We start from the raw sequence: 18197 nt of genomic DNA on the forward strand, positions 1-18197 counted from the left end.
CCTAAATTTCAACTGATTTATTTCACCTTTGTGAAAACACCAAGAAAATGCATTGCTTGCATATTAACATCGACATTTTATGCGATGAACTTTTTTTTTTAAATAGGCTATGCATTGTAACAGGAACGAGCACATGAGCCTAATCGTTGTCACCTCCGAACCTTTACCCAAAATGCCTCTGTTTAATCTTAACCAGTGTAGGCTATTAACTATTTTGAAAACGTGAACCCTGAGTTGACAACAGCATCAAACAAGTCAAGACAATCTGTGATACAGATTAAAGACAGATGAAAGACAACAAAAAATGTTTCAGAAACACAGCCACCCAACCCACCCACCAGGGGCGTCACTAGGAATTAAGCTTTACTGGGGCACTGCCCCCCCAACACACACACAAAATGCCCCCCCGCACAATGCACCTTAACGTTCCTGTCCCCAACCTATGCAAAGTGGATAATTCTCATGCTCTCGTGGATGAAGTTATGCGAGGAACAGGTCAATGAGACGGAAAACACATCCCAGTCCCCAAAAAATGTATTGTTGGCATTTGGGCTTTTAATGCATGCTGATGCTAAACGTGTCACCTCAACTCTCACGATTCACGAACTTAGCTGGTTAGTTATGACTGACTAGCACATAGCCTGCAACCTTAATCTTACCTCTCTCACCCTCCTCCTCATCTGTAACTGTTTCCCTGCCCCGTCTCTGCTTCGTGAGAAGAATTGTCTGATATCCATCTGGAAAAGTAATTTAATATGGTTTAATTCGATGTAGTTTAATGGGTTTGTTTGAATATGGTTTGCTTAGTTTTGTTGCAAAAACTTTGCGCTACCTTAACTCATCCAGAGCCTGTTCTCTGACTCATCCACATTTCATAGGATAATACACACTGGAGTGCCGAAAACATTGTACAACCAACTCACATTCCAGTCAAACAAAAGTCGGTACCAAACTCGATCAACAACAACAAACTCCATCAAACTGCCAAAACCTAAAACCAATGCTGAAAGGAAACACTTCCTCTACCGTATGTCTCATCAATGGAATACAACACATGACAGGACAGTTAATGAATGAACTTGTATTTTTCTTTTATTTCTGCAGTATGATTATGTATTTTATGTATTTTAGTGTGATTGTTCTGTAGTTTCCCTGTCTGTCATGTGATATTGTATTGTACTTCATGTATAGGACCACAGGGAGAATAGCTAACAGAAATGTCAAGCTAATTGTGGATCCAAATAAAGTCAAAGTCAAAGAGTAGACTCATCTCTCCAGTAGGCTAAATGGACTCATGGCACGCCGCAGGCACGCTATGTTTACAGTGAGAATCTCCCAGACCAATCAGAAAATTAGTTAGAAAGAAGAGGCGATAGAAGTTTGAAACACACTCTGTCCTACAACTTACAGTAGATAAATGATCTGCCAAAGAAACTAGTTTGCTACGAAAATCTTTCAACATTTTCTTACTGGGGCACAGCTGATTTTTACTGGGGCACGTGCCCCAGTAAAAAAGGCCTAGTGACGCCCCTGCCACCCACCCTAAAGAAGATGCCATTTTATTACACATATTTACATGATGAGTGAATTTGCTCCAGTAGTGCTTTATTGCCCGAGAGACTGCTGTGAAACTGCGAGCAAGTATCGTCGAAATTGGCCCGGGTAATGAGCAAGGCTTTGAGAGTAGGCACGGTCATGCGATTCCTCTCGTCAGTCCAGGTGTTGCTCATGAGTGAAAATATTCGCTCAACTGGAGCACTGGTGCCAGGTAGGCACATGGCAAACTGGCAAAGCTGGCTGACATTGCTGTAAGGAATCTCCCTACTCTTGAAATGCGCGAACATCTCCGCCCAGCGCTCATCCGTTCGGCATTGTCGTGTAGTAGTTGACAGCCGCTAGCGAAAAAAACGTTATAACGCGGCCTCTATATTGCAACATTGTACAAATAGATACATTGTAAGGTTGACTGCGCACACACGCACATTGATGCTGAATTGCTAGAAACTTTATTGACATCTCGTTGGCTATATATGATCGCTGTAACCGGGACAGTTTGTTAGTGTTTGGTGTAAACCGGGACATTTCAGCGTCCCGACGGACCTTTGTCGAGACTGGGGACACACAACTCAAAATCGGCACTGTCCCAGTCAAACTGGGACGTCTGGTCACGTTAGGTTTAAAGAAAGATTAATCTGGGAAATGCCTATGCACCATTATCACTTTCTATCTCAAACAGGGGCAGTAATTAAATGTCACTTCTGCTCCACTGATTCCCTCACTTCATCATTTATCCATCAAACTGAATGCATATCCTTTTTTTGAAGGACCACATTGTTTTCGTGGAGCTGGTCTCATTAGCAAAAGAAGATGGCTGGGTTGGGGGAAGGGATGACAGACTCTTCTCTGTGTCTCTCCATGCATAATAATGTGACACAATCAATTTAGATATGTTTTTGTTATTTTTTTTAAAAATCGAACTTTTATCATTATTTTGCAGAACATATTATTAGCCTGTCCAGAACAGACAAATTTCATATGTTTAAATTTATTTGTCATGTGTTTCTGTCTGTTTTGTTTGCAAGTTAGATTGTTGATAAGTTTCAGGAGCATTCAAGTGTAGCTGACCTGATGAAGACGTCCTTTCATATAAAGCCAGTGCATTCTTTCTAACTTTATTTCTTTCACTACTCTCATGATGGGACCATGTATTAAGTGAGGAACTCCAGGCTGGCCTACCCTGCCCTATGGGCTTATCTGGGACTAATACAGTGGGGGGAAACAGTAAAGCTAGTCTCAGTCGGGCAGAGCTATGGGCACATGGCCATCTGTCTATTTGCTGAATACAGCTGGCAACAAAGGAGGGCAATTCTTCATTACCGGACTATACAGCCACTGGACACTCACACACTCACTCACATTGTTGGAGACACAAGGCAAACAAGAGGGAAAAGCAACTGACTCACACCAACATACTGCCTCAACCTCAATCAGTCCAGCAGGTCAGTTTGCTAACTTGCTGCTTGTCACATTTACAGAGTGCCAGACAGACTTAATTCATCCTGCTGCACTTATGGGTAGTTTCTCCATGTAAAGTAGTTGGTTTGAAGATAAATTGTTTCATGACGATTTTTTAAACCTTTCTATTAGAATACTGCTGAAGTTGGTTTATGTATGAACTGTGTTTCAGCTACACTATATTTTATAGATGTCGCACTTTTTGCCTATTGTCATGTGTTTAAATATCCAGTGATGACATGTAGTGACCAAATCTTCTGTCCTATTTATAGCAAACTTATTCATATCTACATTTAAAGTAATGTAAAATCAATACGTTTAGCCAGTGATTGTTTCAAATGAGTGCCCAGGTAATAAAATGAAAAAGTAATCAAAAGTTGAAGACTTATCTAAGAATTCTTTGCAATGTGTTAAATATCACTTAACAAACACTACAGTGTAAATTCTGATTTGTTAACATGATTGGTATCTAAGTTAACAGCAAAGTTTAAAAAAAATCACTTTGTAGTGTGTACTTTAAAGTTCTTGAGCAAAAATGTACACTAATATCAGAGTTCCTGAGTGTTTTCTGAGAGCCACGTGATCTGAGAAGAAATATAAACAGTGCATATATGAACAATGCATTTGGTCTTGTTATTGCTGTGTACCGTATTATGGAGGGGTTTCTGTGGTCTGGGGGAATGCTGACAAGCTTGAGGAGACAGAAATGGGTCAAAAGGGATTTAGCATTAGCCAAATAAATCCTGGCCTATAGGATTAGGGAGGCAAGGCTGGTGCTGCTTGTTTGATGTGTTTACCTGATGGACTAGTAGAGGACTGAAGCCTAGTTAAAAAAAAAACACCCTTTTTTCTTTTGAGCCAGACTATTCATTCCCAATTAACTTTATTGTGCTTTAAGATCAAATTAAGACATACTTGTCTTTCTGTGTGTTTTGTCTTTTTAATAAATATGTACGCTTTCTTTCCAGTTCATCGGGAGTAAAATGGCGACAGAGAGAGAGAGGTCTGTTTAATTCATGTCTCATGTACGTATCTGAACAATGAAGGACAGGTGGTGGAGTATTCTTCTTCTTCTGTACAACCTAAAATTCAAATGAAACACATTCTCGGACCTCCTTGGACTCATGATGCAAATAACATGTATCGTCTCAATTTCAGTGCAAAACTGCATATTAAATATTGCTATATAAGATATGCACAAAAAACCTTCAAAGACCTTTCAGACATGTATAGAAAACCAAGGTCTTTTTCACTGCACCTGTATGTAAGGCTCTTAGATATTTAAAAAATTATGAATATTTCTTGAACATACACAGAAGAATGTGTGAACAAATCAGGACTGCCGAATATAATACTACTACTACTAATAATAATAATGGGGTGGCATGGTGGTGTAGTGGTTAGCACTGTTGCCTCACAGCAAGGTCCTGGGTTCGAGCCCAGCGGCCGGCAAGGGCCTTTCTGTGTGGAGTTTGCATGTTCTCCCCGTGTCAACGTGGGTTTCCTCCGGGTGCTCCGGTTTCCCCCACAGTCCAAAGACATGCAGGTTAGGTTAACTGGTGACTCTAAATTGACCGTAGGTGTGAATGTGAGTGTGAATGGTTGTCTGTGTCTATGTGTCAGCCCTGTGATGACCTGGCGACTTGTCCAGGGTGTACCCCGCCTTTCGCCTGTAGTCAGCTGGGATAGGCTCCAGCTTGCCTGCGACCCTGTAGAACAGGATAAAGCAGCAAGAGATAATGAGATGAGATAATAATAATAATAATAATAATAATAATAATGGGGTGGCATGGTGGTTAGCACTGTTGCCTCACAGCAAGGTCCTGGGTTCGAGCCCAGCGGCCGGCAAGGGCCTTTCTGTGCGGAGTTTGCATGTTCTCCCCGTGTCCGCGTGGGTTTCCTCCAGGTGCTCCGGTTTCCCCCACAGTCCAAAGACATGCAGGTTAGGTTAACTGGTGACTCTAAGGCCCTGTCCACATGGCAACGGATTCAGGTGAATCTGATAAAATTGTTTATCGTTTCGGCCTGGCGTCCACACGGCACCGGCGTTTTGGGTGCCCCACAATGATATTTTTTGAGAACGGGTTCCAGAGTGGAAAAATCTGGCAACGGCGCCGTTGCGAAGTCGTCTGGATGAGTAGAACAGATTTGTTTACGATAACGTCACAACCACATGACTAGAACAAGCAGCACTCTCGCTGTTTTGTATGAACCACTGCATTGCATTCACTTTTGTATACAGCTTTTCTTTTAAATAAACAAGTAACTGAACCATTTCTTGAATTTCTTTTTTTTTATTGCATAAGACTGCTTTTCAAAATGTTCACACACAATATAAAAAGTTATATAAATTATATAAAAATGCTTTTCAAAATGTTCACACACAATAAGAAAATTAAGTTGTATAAAACTATGCACACTAATAAAACTAGTTTGTACACACAGAAGGCACGATTTCCTCGCGTAGTCGCAGCCATCTTCTTCTTCTTGTTGTGTGTTTGTTCCTGACAGTGCTTCACACCGGGTAGAAGAAGGGGTTTATGCGCATGTGTCTACTTCTTCTATTGTTCTGGTGTCTCCGATGGGACCGTCTTACAGCACACATAGAGGTGTGGCATGTATATTGCATCGTTTTCAGCAAGCGTTGCGTTGCCATATGAACCTGATATTTTACTGATCCGTTACCCATGTGGACGCAATTTTTTTTAATAAAATCTCGTTGCCGTTGTCGTGTGGATGTAGCCTCAATTGACCGTAGGTGTGAATGTGAGTGTGAATGGTTGTCTGTGTCTATGTGTCAGCCCTGTGATGACCTGGCGACTTGTCCAGGGTGTACCCCGCCTTTCACCCATAGTCAGCTGGGATAGGCTCCAGCTTGCCTGCGACCCTGTAGAACAGGATAAGCAGCTACAGATAATGGATGGATGGATGGATTAATAATAATAATAATAATAATAATAATAAATGAATGGAACCGTGTTTAGAGATCACTAACATCACTGGATCCAAAGGCACAACAGGAAACAAGCAGCTCCTGTTGAAGCTTATAAAACATACCACAACATCTTTATTAAAATGGAGCCAGTACAATGCACCTACATGTAAATACTGCTGAAACTGCAGTGGTTAAGTGTTTAAGTCTCGACACTACATGTGTGCTTCTAACGGAAAAGTAAGCGAAATGACAGGCATGTTTGGAATTGAATATTTTTGAGTGGTATTGAGGATTCTATTTTTGTAGCTGAAGAGTTTATTGAAGTAATGAAATGTGTGGAAATTGGAATTGGGTGTCACTGAGACTGCTTATTGAACTGCAGTTGCTTCACTGTTTGCTAGGCTGACTGAATTGCTAATGTCCTTATCTGTTTGTCTGCACAGAGTCTGTCTGTCTGAAAGTGTGAAGAGTCCAGATCATCAAGAAGCATGAATATGAATGAGAAAGACATTGCTTTGTGGTCTGAGGGAGGTCTAAATGTCACCCTCACCATCCGCCTACTAATGCATGGAAAGGTGAAGCTTCCAAACCCTTGCATTATAAATGTTAATGAGCTATTTCAGCTCATAATAAATTCTGTGCTCAACATAGAAATCACACCGGATTATATTATAATAATTGATTACCAGCCAGGGTGTCATGCAGACAATGATGGTAGCACTACAGTATACATGTCCTATTGTTAATCTAAGCATGCTATGCTTCAATATTTCAAATAATATACATACCCTAGTAACACCTAGTAAGGAAACTAATATGTACCACTTGTATCATTCATGTTAGTCTCACTGAACTTTATATGATATGGTGTTGAATCCAATGCTCTTGAATACATTAATGCAGTAGATCAGCAATGAAAAGACACTCATCTACAACTGAAGTTACCGTTTGTGATGTACCCTATCAATACTATTCATTCACTCTGGTTAGTTATATTTATATATTATTTGTGTAATTATTTTGCAGGAAGTGGGCAGTATCATTGGAAAGGTATTGATATTCTAATTCAACAACTTATTGAATTATACATTTGATTGCAATTGTGTTGTACTTATTTGCATTTTGAGCATTTTTTTCCATTTTAACTGAATAACACCTTCTGTTTCCCAGAAAGGGGAAACTGTCAAGAAAATGAGAGAAGAGGTAAATACTACAATTAACTTGTGACGTATTGAGATTTATTTATGTCAAATGTTACAGTGCTACAATGAATGGTTGAAAAAAAAAAACAATGTATATTGCATAATTACATAAAACATGACCAAGAGTCAACAGTAATGAAGAATAAACATGTTAAAATGAATACCGTAAAATACCAAATAATAGCCCGGGCGATTATTTGTCTCAATCACGTAAGAGACCCGGCGCGTATTAGAGACTAGGCGGCTATTTGGAACAGGCGATTAATTCCTTCTTCACAAATACCTTCCCCAAAATCTACCTCAAAACGGGGAAAAAATCATTCTCAGATAGGCCTACTTTTAACCAGTATAACTTACAGTTTGTTTAGAGTTAGATTACAGATAGCACGGTGCCGACTTCGGGGAATTTTGAAGACGCAGAATGCATCTTCGCATGGCACAGTCGGGGTGGATAAAGGATAAATCACACACCTTTTCCTGTTAATGACTAGTTAAGCGCATGCTTTACAAAATAATCAAGAAACCACACCATTGTCTGTGCGCAGCACTGTGATTTAATTACTCTGCAAAGTTATGGTCACTTGCTATCACCCTCACCCATGCAGCCTCCACCCTTTGCGCTTCGCGATGTCTGTCAATCTGAAATTGCATGGAGGGCGCGACGTTGAAGCAACATAATTAGGGTGCGAAGTGTCAAACCAAAGGGTTTTTTCTTATGCTGAAAAATAAGTGACCTGCAGTGGCTACATACTGTCATCTTGCATCACGTTTCTCTCCAAGACGTCTCCCTATTTGGCCGATATGAGCCTATTCCCCGAGTGAGTTGGTACGGTGGCTCGACCCCGTAGAAAACTTAAAGTTCGGATGAAAGCTAGTTGAATAGGTTACTGACTTGTAGGCCTACATGTTGCCTGCCTGACGCGTGCTTCTGCCCAACTTGCACGACAGATTACTTGTTGAAAAGGCCCCTTGGATTAGATTGGCCGCGAGCAGACTGAAATGCATGTTAGAACGCTCTCACCTTTTTTGTAAAGCGTCTTCCAGATCCGAATGGGTAAGGGCAAGTGAAATGGTATAAGGTCTTTAATAAAACTCAGTGTGTGCTTTGACGCATGCATTCGGCAATTTAGGTCGTTTAACAGAAGCAGCAGTCCAACCTTGGAAACCCGCAGTCCTCAATGTCACCACACACGCTGGCTTTCGTTGGGTATACCCAAAGGGGTGGCTAAGACATCTGTCAAAAGTTACGGAGTTGCATTCCTCAAGAAATATTACGGTAGACCAAGATTATAACATTGAAATGACATGTTTATTATCACGTAACAAAATGTTGTAAACAGTATTAGAGAAATAATTTCATTCATTCATTCATTCATTCATTCATTCATTCATTCATTCATATTGTTTCGGTAGAAAACTATGCAATGCAAAATCGTTTAAACACCAGAAAACCAGAAAAGTGCTGGGCCTCAAGATTCTAGATAGAACGTTCGGACGCTTTTTTTTTTTAGACCCCGGCGAGTATTCGGAACCGGCCTTTATTTGTCACAACACACGCGTACACCCGGCCGTTAAAGGGAACTCGGCGGTTAATTGGAACTCGGCTATTATTTGGTATTTTACGGTATGTACAGTATGTGTCTGTATGCATCTGTACAAGGTGTCTGTACAGACATACGGTATACAGACATGAATGTCTGTATGGTATGGTATAGAGAAAATATTTCTGTACAGAATGAAGTGGCCATAATCAGTAGAATGAGATCAATAACTTGGTTATGCTTGTTTTTTTTTAAAGAGTGGAGCACGTATTAATATATCCGATGGCTCCAGCACAGAACGAATTGTCACCATCACTGGTGCCTCTGAGGTCATCTTCAAAGCTTTTGCCATGATTGCGGAGAAGTTTGAGGAGGTGTGGCATATCATATTGAACGGAAAAAAAATGCATTATATGCAATTAACACCATTCTGTTGTAATGTACCGGCAATCATTACACAAAGGACTCAATCTTTATTTGAAAGTAACACTTATTAAGACTTTAATAAAGAAATTATGTGGTGTATTTGCAGACTGTTGATATGGTATGAAATACATGCCATGCTGGCTTAAATGGGGTTAGACTGTAATTAAAATTTCTTTATCTTTCACTTCATGTAGCTCCCCAGACATTATAGAATCCTACAGCTTTAATTAGCTTCCTTTGGTGCCATCACATTCTGCAAGGTTGAAGGAATGACTTTTAATGAAGCCGATGTGACATTATTGGGTCTGTTACAGGATATACTGGCCTGCATGGTGAACAGCACAGTGTCAAGCAGACCTCCTGTCACGCTGCGCCTTGTGTTCCCTGCCAGTCAGTGTGGCTCACTTATCGGCAAAGGAGGCTCCAAAATCAAAGAGATCAGAGAGGTAGATATGATCTTTAATCTGATACCAGACAAATGAAAGAGAATTAAAGTTATGAAAGAATACCAAATGTTCATAGCATGGCCATTTTGCTGAACACTTGCTGTTCTTTGTTTGCATGCCCGGCAGGAACACTTTGACTCAATGTGATTAATTGTTCTCATCAAAACAGAGCTTTTGTGTTTGTGAGTTAAGAGCTGCTCCATTAAAGCTATAGATATACACAGTGCCCTTTTTGGCTTCAATTTCAAAGGCCCAATATATCTTTGTGTGTGTGCGTGTGTGTGTGGCTTTTTTTTTTTTTTAATAATCAATTCACTTTTTGACTCGGAAGAAAGCGATCCAGAAGTAGTGGTATCCCCTGAAGCAGCATTACTTTCCTCAGTGTATTAGCATTTGACAGGAGAACAGTGGACTTTGTTGCAAGAATTATGCTTCTGTATGTGAATTTCACAGGATAAATTTAGCTGTCCTCTCTATTCAGGGCTAAGGCGGGTGAACTGGTTCGTTGAATTCCTAGCAGCTTTGAATGTCTAGGACATGATGAGGCTCCAAAGCAAAAATAGATTCATATTTATATGAAGTATCGAAATAGCTTGGCCTAAATAACAACACACATTGTAACAATGCCTAATTAAGACTTGTACTGAGCTGCTATTCAGAATGTGCCTATGTGCTGTACTTGTAAAGCAAAGCAGATAAAGAATATATTACCATGATATAACAGTGTAAGATGTATTTTTTGTAAGTAACAACATTTTATTTTTATTAGCCATCTCACATCTTTAGCTCCTGTTTAATACATTTGCATTAGCAGTTGTGTGTGTTAGACCACAGGTGCACAGGTGCAGGTAGCTGGAGACTTATTACCAGAGTCTACTGAGAGAGCTGTGACCATCTCCGGCACCCCCAGTGCCATCACACAGTGTGTGAGACACATATGTACCATCATGCTGGAGGTGCGTGAGTGTGTGTGTGTAAACATTTTTTTTTTTAAATTGTGTCCATGGAATGTAATGTCCATGGAAGGTCCTTACAAGGATAGTAAGGTGTGTGTGTGTGTGTGTGTGTGTGTGTGTGTGTGTGTGTGTGTGTGTGTGTGTGTGTGTAAAATCTCATAACTGCCACTTAGAGATGGATGATTTCCCTCTTGTTTCAGGATTATCAAACTAAGGAAAATATCTAATATAATTTTCACCTCCATGCTTGATTTGAATTTTGTTTTATTATGTTCAGTGCATGTTTTTCATGTTTCTGTCCTGCCTAATTCATCTACCAGTGCTCGAGGGCTTCCCAGTAGAGGGACACATACTGTGCACTAAAAAAAATTCTCTCCTTGAATTTGTTCAATTGACTTTTTTTTTCCCTTTGCGTAGTCACCACCTAAAGGAGCAACAATTCCTTATCGGCCCAAGCCATCCTCTGGTGGCAATCCCACAATTTTATCCCAACCACATCCAGCTCCTGTGAGTACTTCAATCAATTTCATACATCCTCTGACCAGCAGCTATTAGTTTATGAATTCTGCATCATTATGGATTCAGTGGTTCCAGTTAAACATTAATGGCCGTGTTGCTGCATTCTTAGTGGGGAGCCTAGTGTGGATATCTAGGCTAATGATTTAGTATGGTTGAATAAATATTTCCTTCAGTTTCCATCAGTAATATAATCACAGCATGGTGGTTAGTAGTCTGCTTCTGTGCTCTAAGACAGAATGTAGATAAGGCTTGCTCTGGGTGGCGTCGCTGAATTGCTGATCCCGGACTGTCTGTTTTGATCAATGCAGTAGGAGAATCTCAGCAGGCCTTTTTCAATCATTGTTTCTCAGCCAATACACAACATTCTATTCTATTCTCTTCAGAAAACAAGATTGGTGGTCAGTGTGTGTGATTACTCATTATGTGATGCTTTGACCTATAATTTATAAAGGGTTGTGTATTGTTTAAGAGGCTGCCTGTAAGGCACAGCAATTATGAACTTCAGAGTGAGAGGTGTAACATATTGACAAGGCAAACTGATCGAGCATGTTGACTTTTAGTCAATTTTAGATCTGCAGCACATCCCTCCTGAAGCATTAAAGTAGGCATCAGAATTCTTAACCATTAAATGAGCAGACCCAGGTGGTTGTTGGACATATTGATACAGTGACCCCTTGTGGTTAATACTGGGGGTGCCACAGAAGATTCTTACTCACAAACCCTCCATCCATCCATTATCTGTAGCCGCTTATCCTGTTCTACAGGGTCACAGGCAAGCTGGAGCCTATCCCAGCTGATTATGGGCGAGAGGCGGGGTACACCCTGGTCAATTTAGAGCCACCAATTAGCCTAACCTGCATGTCTTTGGACTGTGGGGGAAACCGGAGCACCCGGAGGAAACCCACGCAGACACGGGGAGAACATGCAAACTCCACACAGAAAGGCCCTCACCGGCCGCTGGGCTTGAACCCAGAACCTTCTTGCTGTGAGGCAACAGTGCTAACCACTACACCACCATGCCGCCCTACTCACAAACCTCTGCAACTTAATTCTCTTGCATTCAACTGTGTCAAAGACAAAGAAGTGTATTTATGTATAAGGTGGTTACTCATTTATCCTAACCAGCCTGATGTTGTTTTCTTTTGTGTAGACTTTTGCTGTTCCAGCACAATACACCATTACTCCCCAAGACGTGAGTACTAATACTGCTGTCTTATCGGAGATGTCTCTTCCTTACAGTCATCACTACACTTTCCCAAACCACCTTCTGCCCTCTCTACCACTACACCTTTTTCCAGTACATTCCATTACACATCTCAATGCCTTTCTCTTTAAAATACTGACAGAGGGATCAGTACTAATATAGCAGCTTCTCTGAATGCACAAAAGTGTTAAAACACTTTTTTTTTCTAATTCATATGACTAATGCCTGGTGTTACTCACACCTTTTCCTCTGTTGTTTTTTTCTCCATAACCTTGAGTGTTGTCACAAAAATGTGTTATTCGCCTCAGATATAATTACAGGCATGATGCCAGGTTATTTTGGGTTCTAAATTCTAACAAACCCTAATAACAGTTTTAATTACAGTATGAGCATGAATATTGGCTGTGTTTTGTCTATAGATGTGTTTTCCTCTGAAATAAATCCATTTGATTGGCTAGATCTAACCTCCCTTCCTGCCCTGCAGTTGACCAAGCTTCACCAGTTGGCTATGCAGCATATCCCTTTTACCTCCCTTGGGCAGAGCAATCCTACCTTCCCTGGTACGTACCCAAAGATCCCTGGGGACGTTTTTCTCTCCCTTTGTCACTTTGTCCATTTTTCTACATCTTTGTCTCGGTTGGATTTTCTGTATATTCTTTTTTCCTTTCTGTTTCCCTACTCAATTCTTTACTACTCTCTCTCTCTCTCTCTCTCTCTGCATGTGTTATTAATGACTATCGCTCATGCCAAGTTTTACTTTTTTCTTCTCTGATGAAAGGGATGACAAATTCATGTCATCTTAAGTCCATCAAAGTCATGAGACCGCATGTGTATCTTTCACTAGCTCAGACCATTTCTCATGACCCAGGTGACTTTTTTTGCTTATTGTCATGTCATGAGTTCTTATAGCATTGTGGAGGCTTTGTGATGTGTCTGTGTGTGATCTGGCCTTCTCATATGGAACAATATGTGCACCCCTGACCTGAACTGTCCACAAAAGTACCCTTCATCTCCATCCCTTTCACACCACTACACATTTTCTACAACAGTCACACACTGCAACAGACCAACCATTACTACTACTATAATAAAAAGGCACTACTCTCTCAGAGACTGCCTCTGGGTAAATATTTAATTGAAAAGTTAGTTTATTCAGTGCAGTCCAAATATGATTAATTTTTTTTTTGCATGTCTGGCACTGTGTACTTGCAAAGCCCTACTGCTTTCTACATGATGTAAATTAGTATTATTGATTTAGATTATTTGACTTAGCTTTATTTTTTTTTATAATATGCCGACCATATTATATCATATATTTAACCACTTGAATGTTTTGTGAGTTTTTGCTGTCTATTTCCAAAATAGGTCTGGATATGTCAGTTTCATCAAGTTCTCATGAGCTGAGCATACCTAATGAGGTAAATCTTTTTGATAGCAGAATTACATTGTGCATGAACTGCATACATTAGCCTTTAACTTTCATAATGTGACTGATTGTCAGTATTCATGGAGGGTCACATTTCAGTAATCACCTCAGTGGCACATAAGACCCTGCTGTGAGACCAGTGGAGGTACAGAAGATGTTTAAGCTTTTGTTTTTATCCCTTTTCATTGCTGCTGTCACCAGTGTGACGTTAATCTCTCACTGTGGCACATCGGCATTAGTAGAACGATAACAAAGCGTCAGTGATTAATAAAGCATTAGTATTTAATTAAATCAACTAAGAAGGCTAACGGTTTCACATTTCTTAATTTTCCCAACACCTATATCTTCACAATAATGACAAGAGAAAAAGGTCTGTGAATACAACCCTTTGCTGTGAAGCACGAGCAAAACTATTATTATTACTTAGCATTCAGAGGTTCCCAATAAATTATGCCATGTGCTACTTAGCCTTGTCTTCTCTCAGCTCATAGGCTGCATTATTGGCAGACAAGGCACTAAGATCAATGAAATTCGCCAGATGTCTGGAGCCCAAATCAAGATAGCCAGTGCCACAGATGGTTCAGCAGTACGTCTTGTCACCATTACTGGCTCCCCAGCCAGCATCTGCCTGGCCCAGTATCTCATCAGTGCCAGGTAAGACAAGCCCTGGCAGCCAAACACAAGCTCTCTGTCTTTTACAGATGTGACTGATATTACAATATTTTCAGCTTAAAAGAATTTGGCCCTTTTAGTATATCACTATAATTAAATATTTCATGCTCCATCCGTTTGTTTAATCCCACCTATGTTTGCACCCCTCAGCTTCATTAATACGTATCAAGGCATGTGAAATCCTAGTCATTGTTTCTCTTTGTAACACATAACATTCCCATTATTGATTTTTCTTTTTTAACCCCCATTTCTCTTGCTTTCCTGTTTAACATCCATCCTCTTTTGTTCCTACTCTAACTATTAACATTGTCCTGCCTTCCTCCTTCCCTTCCTGCCCTGTGGTGGTGGAATGTGTGTGGGTATGTGTTTGTGTTTGCAGTTTAGAGATGGCTAAGCTCAGCATCCAGGCTGCCTCCTCTTCCTCCAGCACTACCGTTGACCTCGGCCTGAGTTTCTCCCAGTCTGCTTCTCCTGCCTCTGCCTCTGCGGCCATGCTGGCTGCTCCCTCGGCCATTAACGTCCACTCACCCCCGGCCCTGCCCTCCATCCCTACTACCCACTATGCTCTTCCAGTCTCCAGCCTGCTTGGCATGAAAACTGTCCCTCTGCTGGCCGTGCACACTGCTGCCTCGCCGAGCCTCGCTCCCTACACCACAAAAATCCCTGCCTCAGCCACCATCAAAAAATCAGAGCATCAGAGGTTTGCCCCCTACTGATTACCACTGACAATCTTTCATTTACGTGCTGTTTTCTGGTTTTGGGGCATCTTTGACAACTTTGAAGATTTTGTCCTCTTTTGTACATTTATGTACAATATTATGCAAATGAAAAGAACACAAAGCAGCTCACATCATCCTGCATTTCCTTTGGCATTTCATTTAGAAATGAAGTAGACAATAGATGAAACGGACAATTCAGATAGTGATAAAAAGCCATATATTTTTTCTGACACTCCATTCCCCATTTTTATAACCATAACTTATCTGATTATAGTTATAGAACGTCGATTTTGAAACTTTGCTCAAATTTATTAAGATAGTAAATTACATGCAATTATAGTAAATGCATATACTTTATCTTTAAAATATTTTTTAAAGAAAGTACAAGTAGTCACATGGAGTCTCTTTTACTAAATATATCACCTGTGCTAGTGGCTTACAAGCAGGAAATTTAAATTTTTATTAATTTAGGACAAAAATACAAATATTAGTCTCATATAGTCTACAACTATGCAAAATATTCATGGTTGTAATGATATGAGGAAATGAGCTGCAAGTATGTAAATGGAACTGTATTATCATTATTTGTGATTTTGTTGTTTATTTTCTTGATGTTTCCATTGTTCCCAGTTAATTGGAACTATGCACACATTTAATTTCTCACTAAGACGTAATGGATCAGAGGTGGTGCGTGTCAGTGACAGAAAATGGATAATATTTGTGTTATAAATATTATGAACCATAGCAATTTGCTATAGTCCTTTGGCCCTGATGGTGTACTCCTTTCCTTGGCTTTATGTAGTAGTAGCTAGTCATGCTGACATGCTGCAGCCTCTCATTTTCCCTCTGGACTACTCCAAAGCCATATGGTATTCTTGAGCTCTCAGTATTATTCATTAGTCCTAGGTTTGATTATAGATAAATTGAAAAAATGTAATCTTTACGAGAAAAAAACAAAAAAACATGCAAACTTTGCGAAACGTTACTGGAAAAAAGAACTATGACTGGTCTATTTATTGTTTTATGTATTTTCATATTCGAGCTTGTTGGGCATCAAAACCCAATTACCATGTTTTAAGCTTCAAATAATAATTCGATCAGATATATATTGGATTTAATAGTCCTTTCATATCTTCTGAGTGATTTAGAGATACCTCTACTTTGTAATGAAATGAAATAAATTTACTTTGGACACTTTGTCCTCCAAAATGTCTGTCTGTCACAGACATCCAATCCCTTTACCTGCTATAGAATCATCTCCCTACCAAAAAGGGTTTGATTACATCGTAGTGTTACAGGATTAAATATTTCACTCCTCCAGATAAGTGGTTAAATTCTACAGAGTGTAATTTGAAATATATGGTTTAAAATTACATTAGCTGTAGAATTTAACCACTTATCTGGAGGAGTGATATTATATGGAATTGTGTCCATATTAAAGTTAATAACACTTAATCTTTCATTGCATATCGCTTGCATATCGCATTGCCTGCATCAAGTTGCCAACCCACTGACATCACCAAACTTGCAATCTTTGCTTGTGATGCTTTTCAGGGCTCGTACTGCAGCTTTTTTCAGTTTTTGTTTGCTCTGGAGGGTTTCTCCCTTCAGTCTCTTCAGGAGGTGAAATAGATGCTCAAAATTTTGGACGCTGTGTAAATCGTAAATAAAAATGGAATGTAATAATTTGCAAATCCTTTTCAACCTATATTAAATTGAATACAATACAAAGACAAGATATTTAATGTTCAAACTGATAAACTTTATTGTTTTTTAAAATATACACTCATTCTGGGGCGGCACGGTGGTGTAGTGGTTAGTGCTGTCGCCTCACAGCAAGAAGGTCCGGGTTTGAGCCCCGTGGCCGGCGAGGGCCTTTCTGTGTGGAGTTTGCATGTTCTCCCCGTGTCCGCGTGGGTTTCCTCCGGGTGCTCCGGTTTCCCCCACAGTCCAAAGACATGCAAGTTAGGTTAACTGGTGACTCTAAATTGAGCGTAGGTGTGAATGTGAGTGTGAATGGTTGTCTGTGTCTATGTGTCAGCCCTGTGATGACTTGGCGACTTGTCCAGGGTGTACCCCGCCTTTCGCCCGTAGTCAGCTGGGATAGGCTCCAGCTTGCCTGTGACTCTGTAGAACAGGATAAAGCAGCTAGAGATAATGAGATGAGATGAGACACTCATTCTGAATTTGATGCCTGCAATATATTCCAAAAAGGTTGGGACAGGAGAATGTTTACGACTGTACTACATCACCTTTTCTTTTAATAACACTCAGTATGCATCTGGGAACTGAGGACACTAATTGTTGAAGTTTTGAAAGTGAAATTCCTTCCCATTCTTGATTGATATACCGTATGACTTCAGTTGCTCCACAGTCCCGGGTTCTCCATTGTTGTATTTTGCGCTTCATAATGCCTCATACAATTTCAATGGGAGGCAGGCACGTCAATTTAGCACCTGTACTCTTTTAGTACAAAACCACGCTGTTGTAACAAGTGTAGAAGATGGCTTGGCTTTGTCTTGCTGGAATAAGCAAGGATGTCCCTGAAAAGGACATCGTCTGGATGGCAGCATGTGTTGCTCCAAAACCTGTATGTACCTTTCAGCATTAAAGGTGCCTTCATAGATGTGCAAGTTCCCCATGCTATGGGCACTAACACACCCCCATACCATCACAGATGCTGACTTTTGAACTTTGGACTGGTAACAATCTGGATTATCCTTTTCCTCTTTAGCCCAGAGGACACAATGTCCATGATTTCCAAACACAAATCGAAATGTGGACTCATCAGACCACAGAATACTTTTCCATTTTGCATCAGTCCATCTCAGATGAGATCAGGGCCCAGGGAATTTGGCAATGTTTCTTGATATTGTTGATATATGGCTTTCGCTTTGCATAGTAGATGCAGCAATTAATTATATTTATTGACAGTGGTTTTCTGAAGTGTTCCCCAGCCCATGTAGTAATATCCTTTATACAATCATGTCAGTTTTTAATGCAGTGCCGCCTGAGGGATCAAAGGTCATGCGTGATCAGTGTTGGTTTTCGACCATGTCACTTACATGCAGAAATTTCTCTGGATTCAGTGAAACTTTTGATGATATTATGGATTGTCAACAGTGAAATCCTTAAA

The 18197-nt window shown here is 40.2% G+C and overlaps 1 protein-coding gene across 6 annotated transcripts in view; it reads left to right on the forward strand.

Moving 5' to 3' along the window:
- zgc:110045 (uncharacterized protein LOC664755 homolog) overlaps positions 1 to 15286 on the forward strand; it is a 37084-nt gene extending 21798 nt beyond the window's left edge. Inside the window, exons 2-15 of one of the 6 annotated variants that reach the window (XM_060925813.1) lie at positions 2583 to 2999; positions 3984 to 4040; positions 6394 to 6525; positions 6977 to 7000; positions 7121 to 7153; positions 8951 to 9067; positions 9434 to 9565; positions 10393 to 10521; positions 10939 to 11028; positions 12191 to 12232; positions 12729 to 12804; positions 13610 to 13662; positions 14155 to 14324; positions 14722 to 15286. In XM_060925813.1, the coding sequence (XP_060781796.1) occupies positions 6439 to 6525; positions 6977 to 7000; positions 7121 to 7153; positions 8951 to 9067; positions 9434 to 9565; positions 10393 to 10521; positions 10939 to 11028; positions 12191 to 12232; positions 12729 to 12804; positions 13610 to 13662; positions 14155 to 14324; positions 14722 to 15058 (1290 nt within the window). In that variant the 5' untranslated portion in view covers positions 2583 to 2999; positions 3984 to 4040; positions 6394 to 6438 and the 3' untranslated portion in view covers positions 15059 to 15286. The remainder of the gene's footprint in view (positions 1 to 2582; positions 3000 to 3983; positions 4041 to 6393; positions 6526 to 6976; positions 7001 to 7120; positions 7154 to 8950; positions 9068 to 9433; positions 9566 to 10392; positions 10522 to 10938; positions 11029 to 12190; positions 12233 to 12728; positions 12805 to 13609; positions 13663 to 14154; positions 14325 to 14721) is intronic. The other 5 variants (XM_060925816.1, XM_060925814.1, XM_060925815.1 and 2 more) reach the window with 5 other exon arrangements.
- The last annotated feature ends 2911 nt before the right edge of the window (positions 15287 to 18197 follow it).

This window comes from Neoarius graeffei, chromosome 7 (genome assembly GCF_027579695.1).
Source record: "Neoarius graeffei isolate fNeoGra1 chromosome 7, fNeoGra1.pri, whole genome shotgun sequence".
NCBI classification, from domain to species: domain Eukaryota; kingdom Metazoa; phylum Chordata; class Actinopteri; order Siluriformes; family Ariidae; genus Neoarius; species Neoarius graeffei.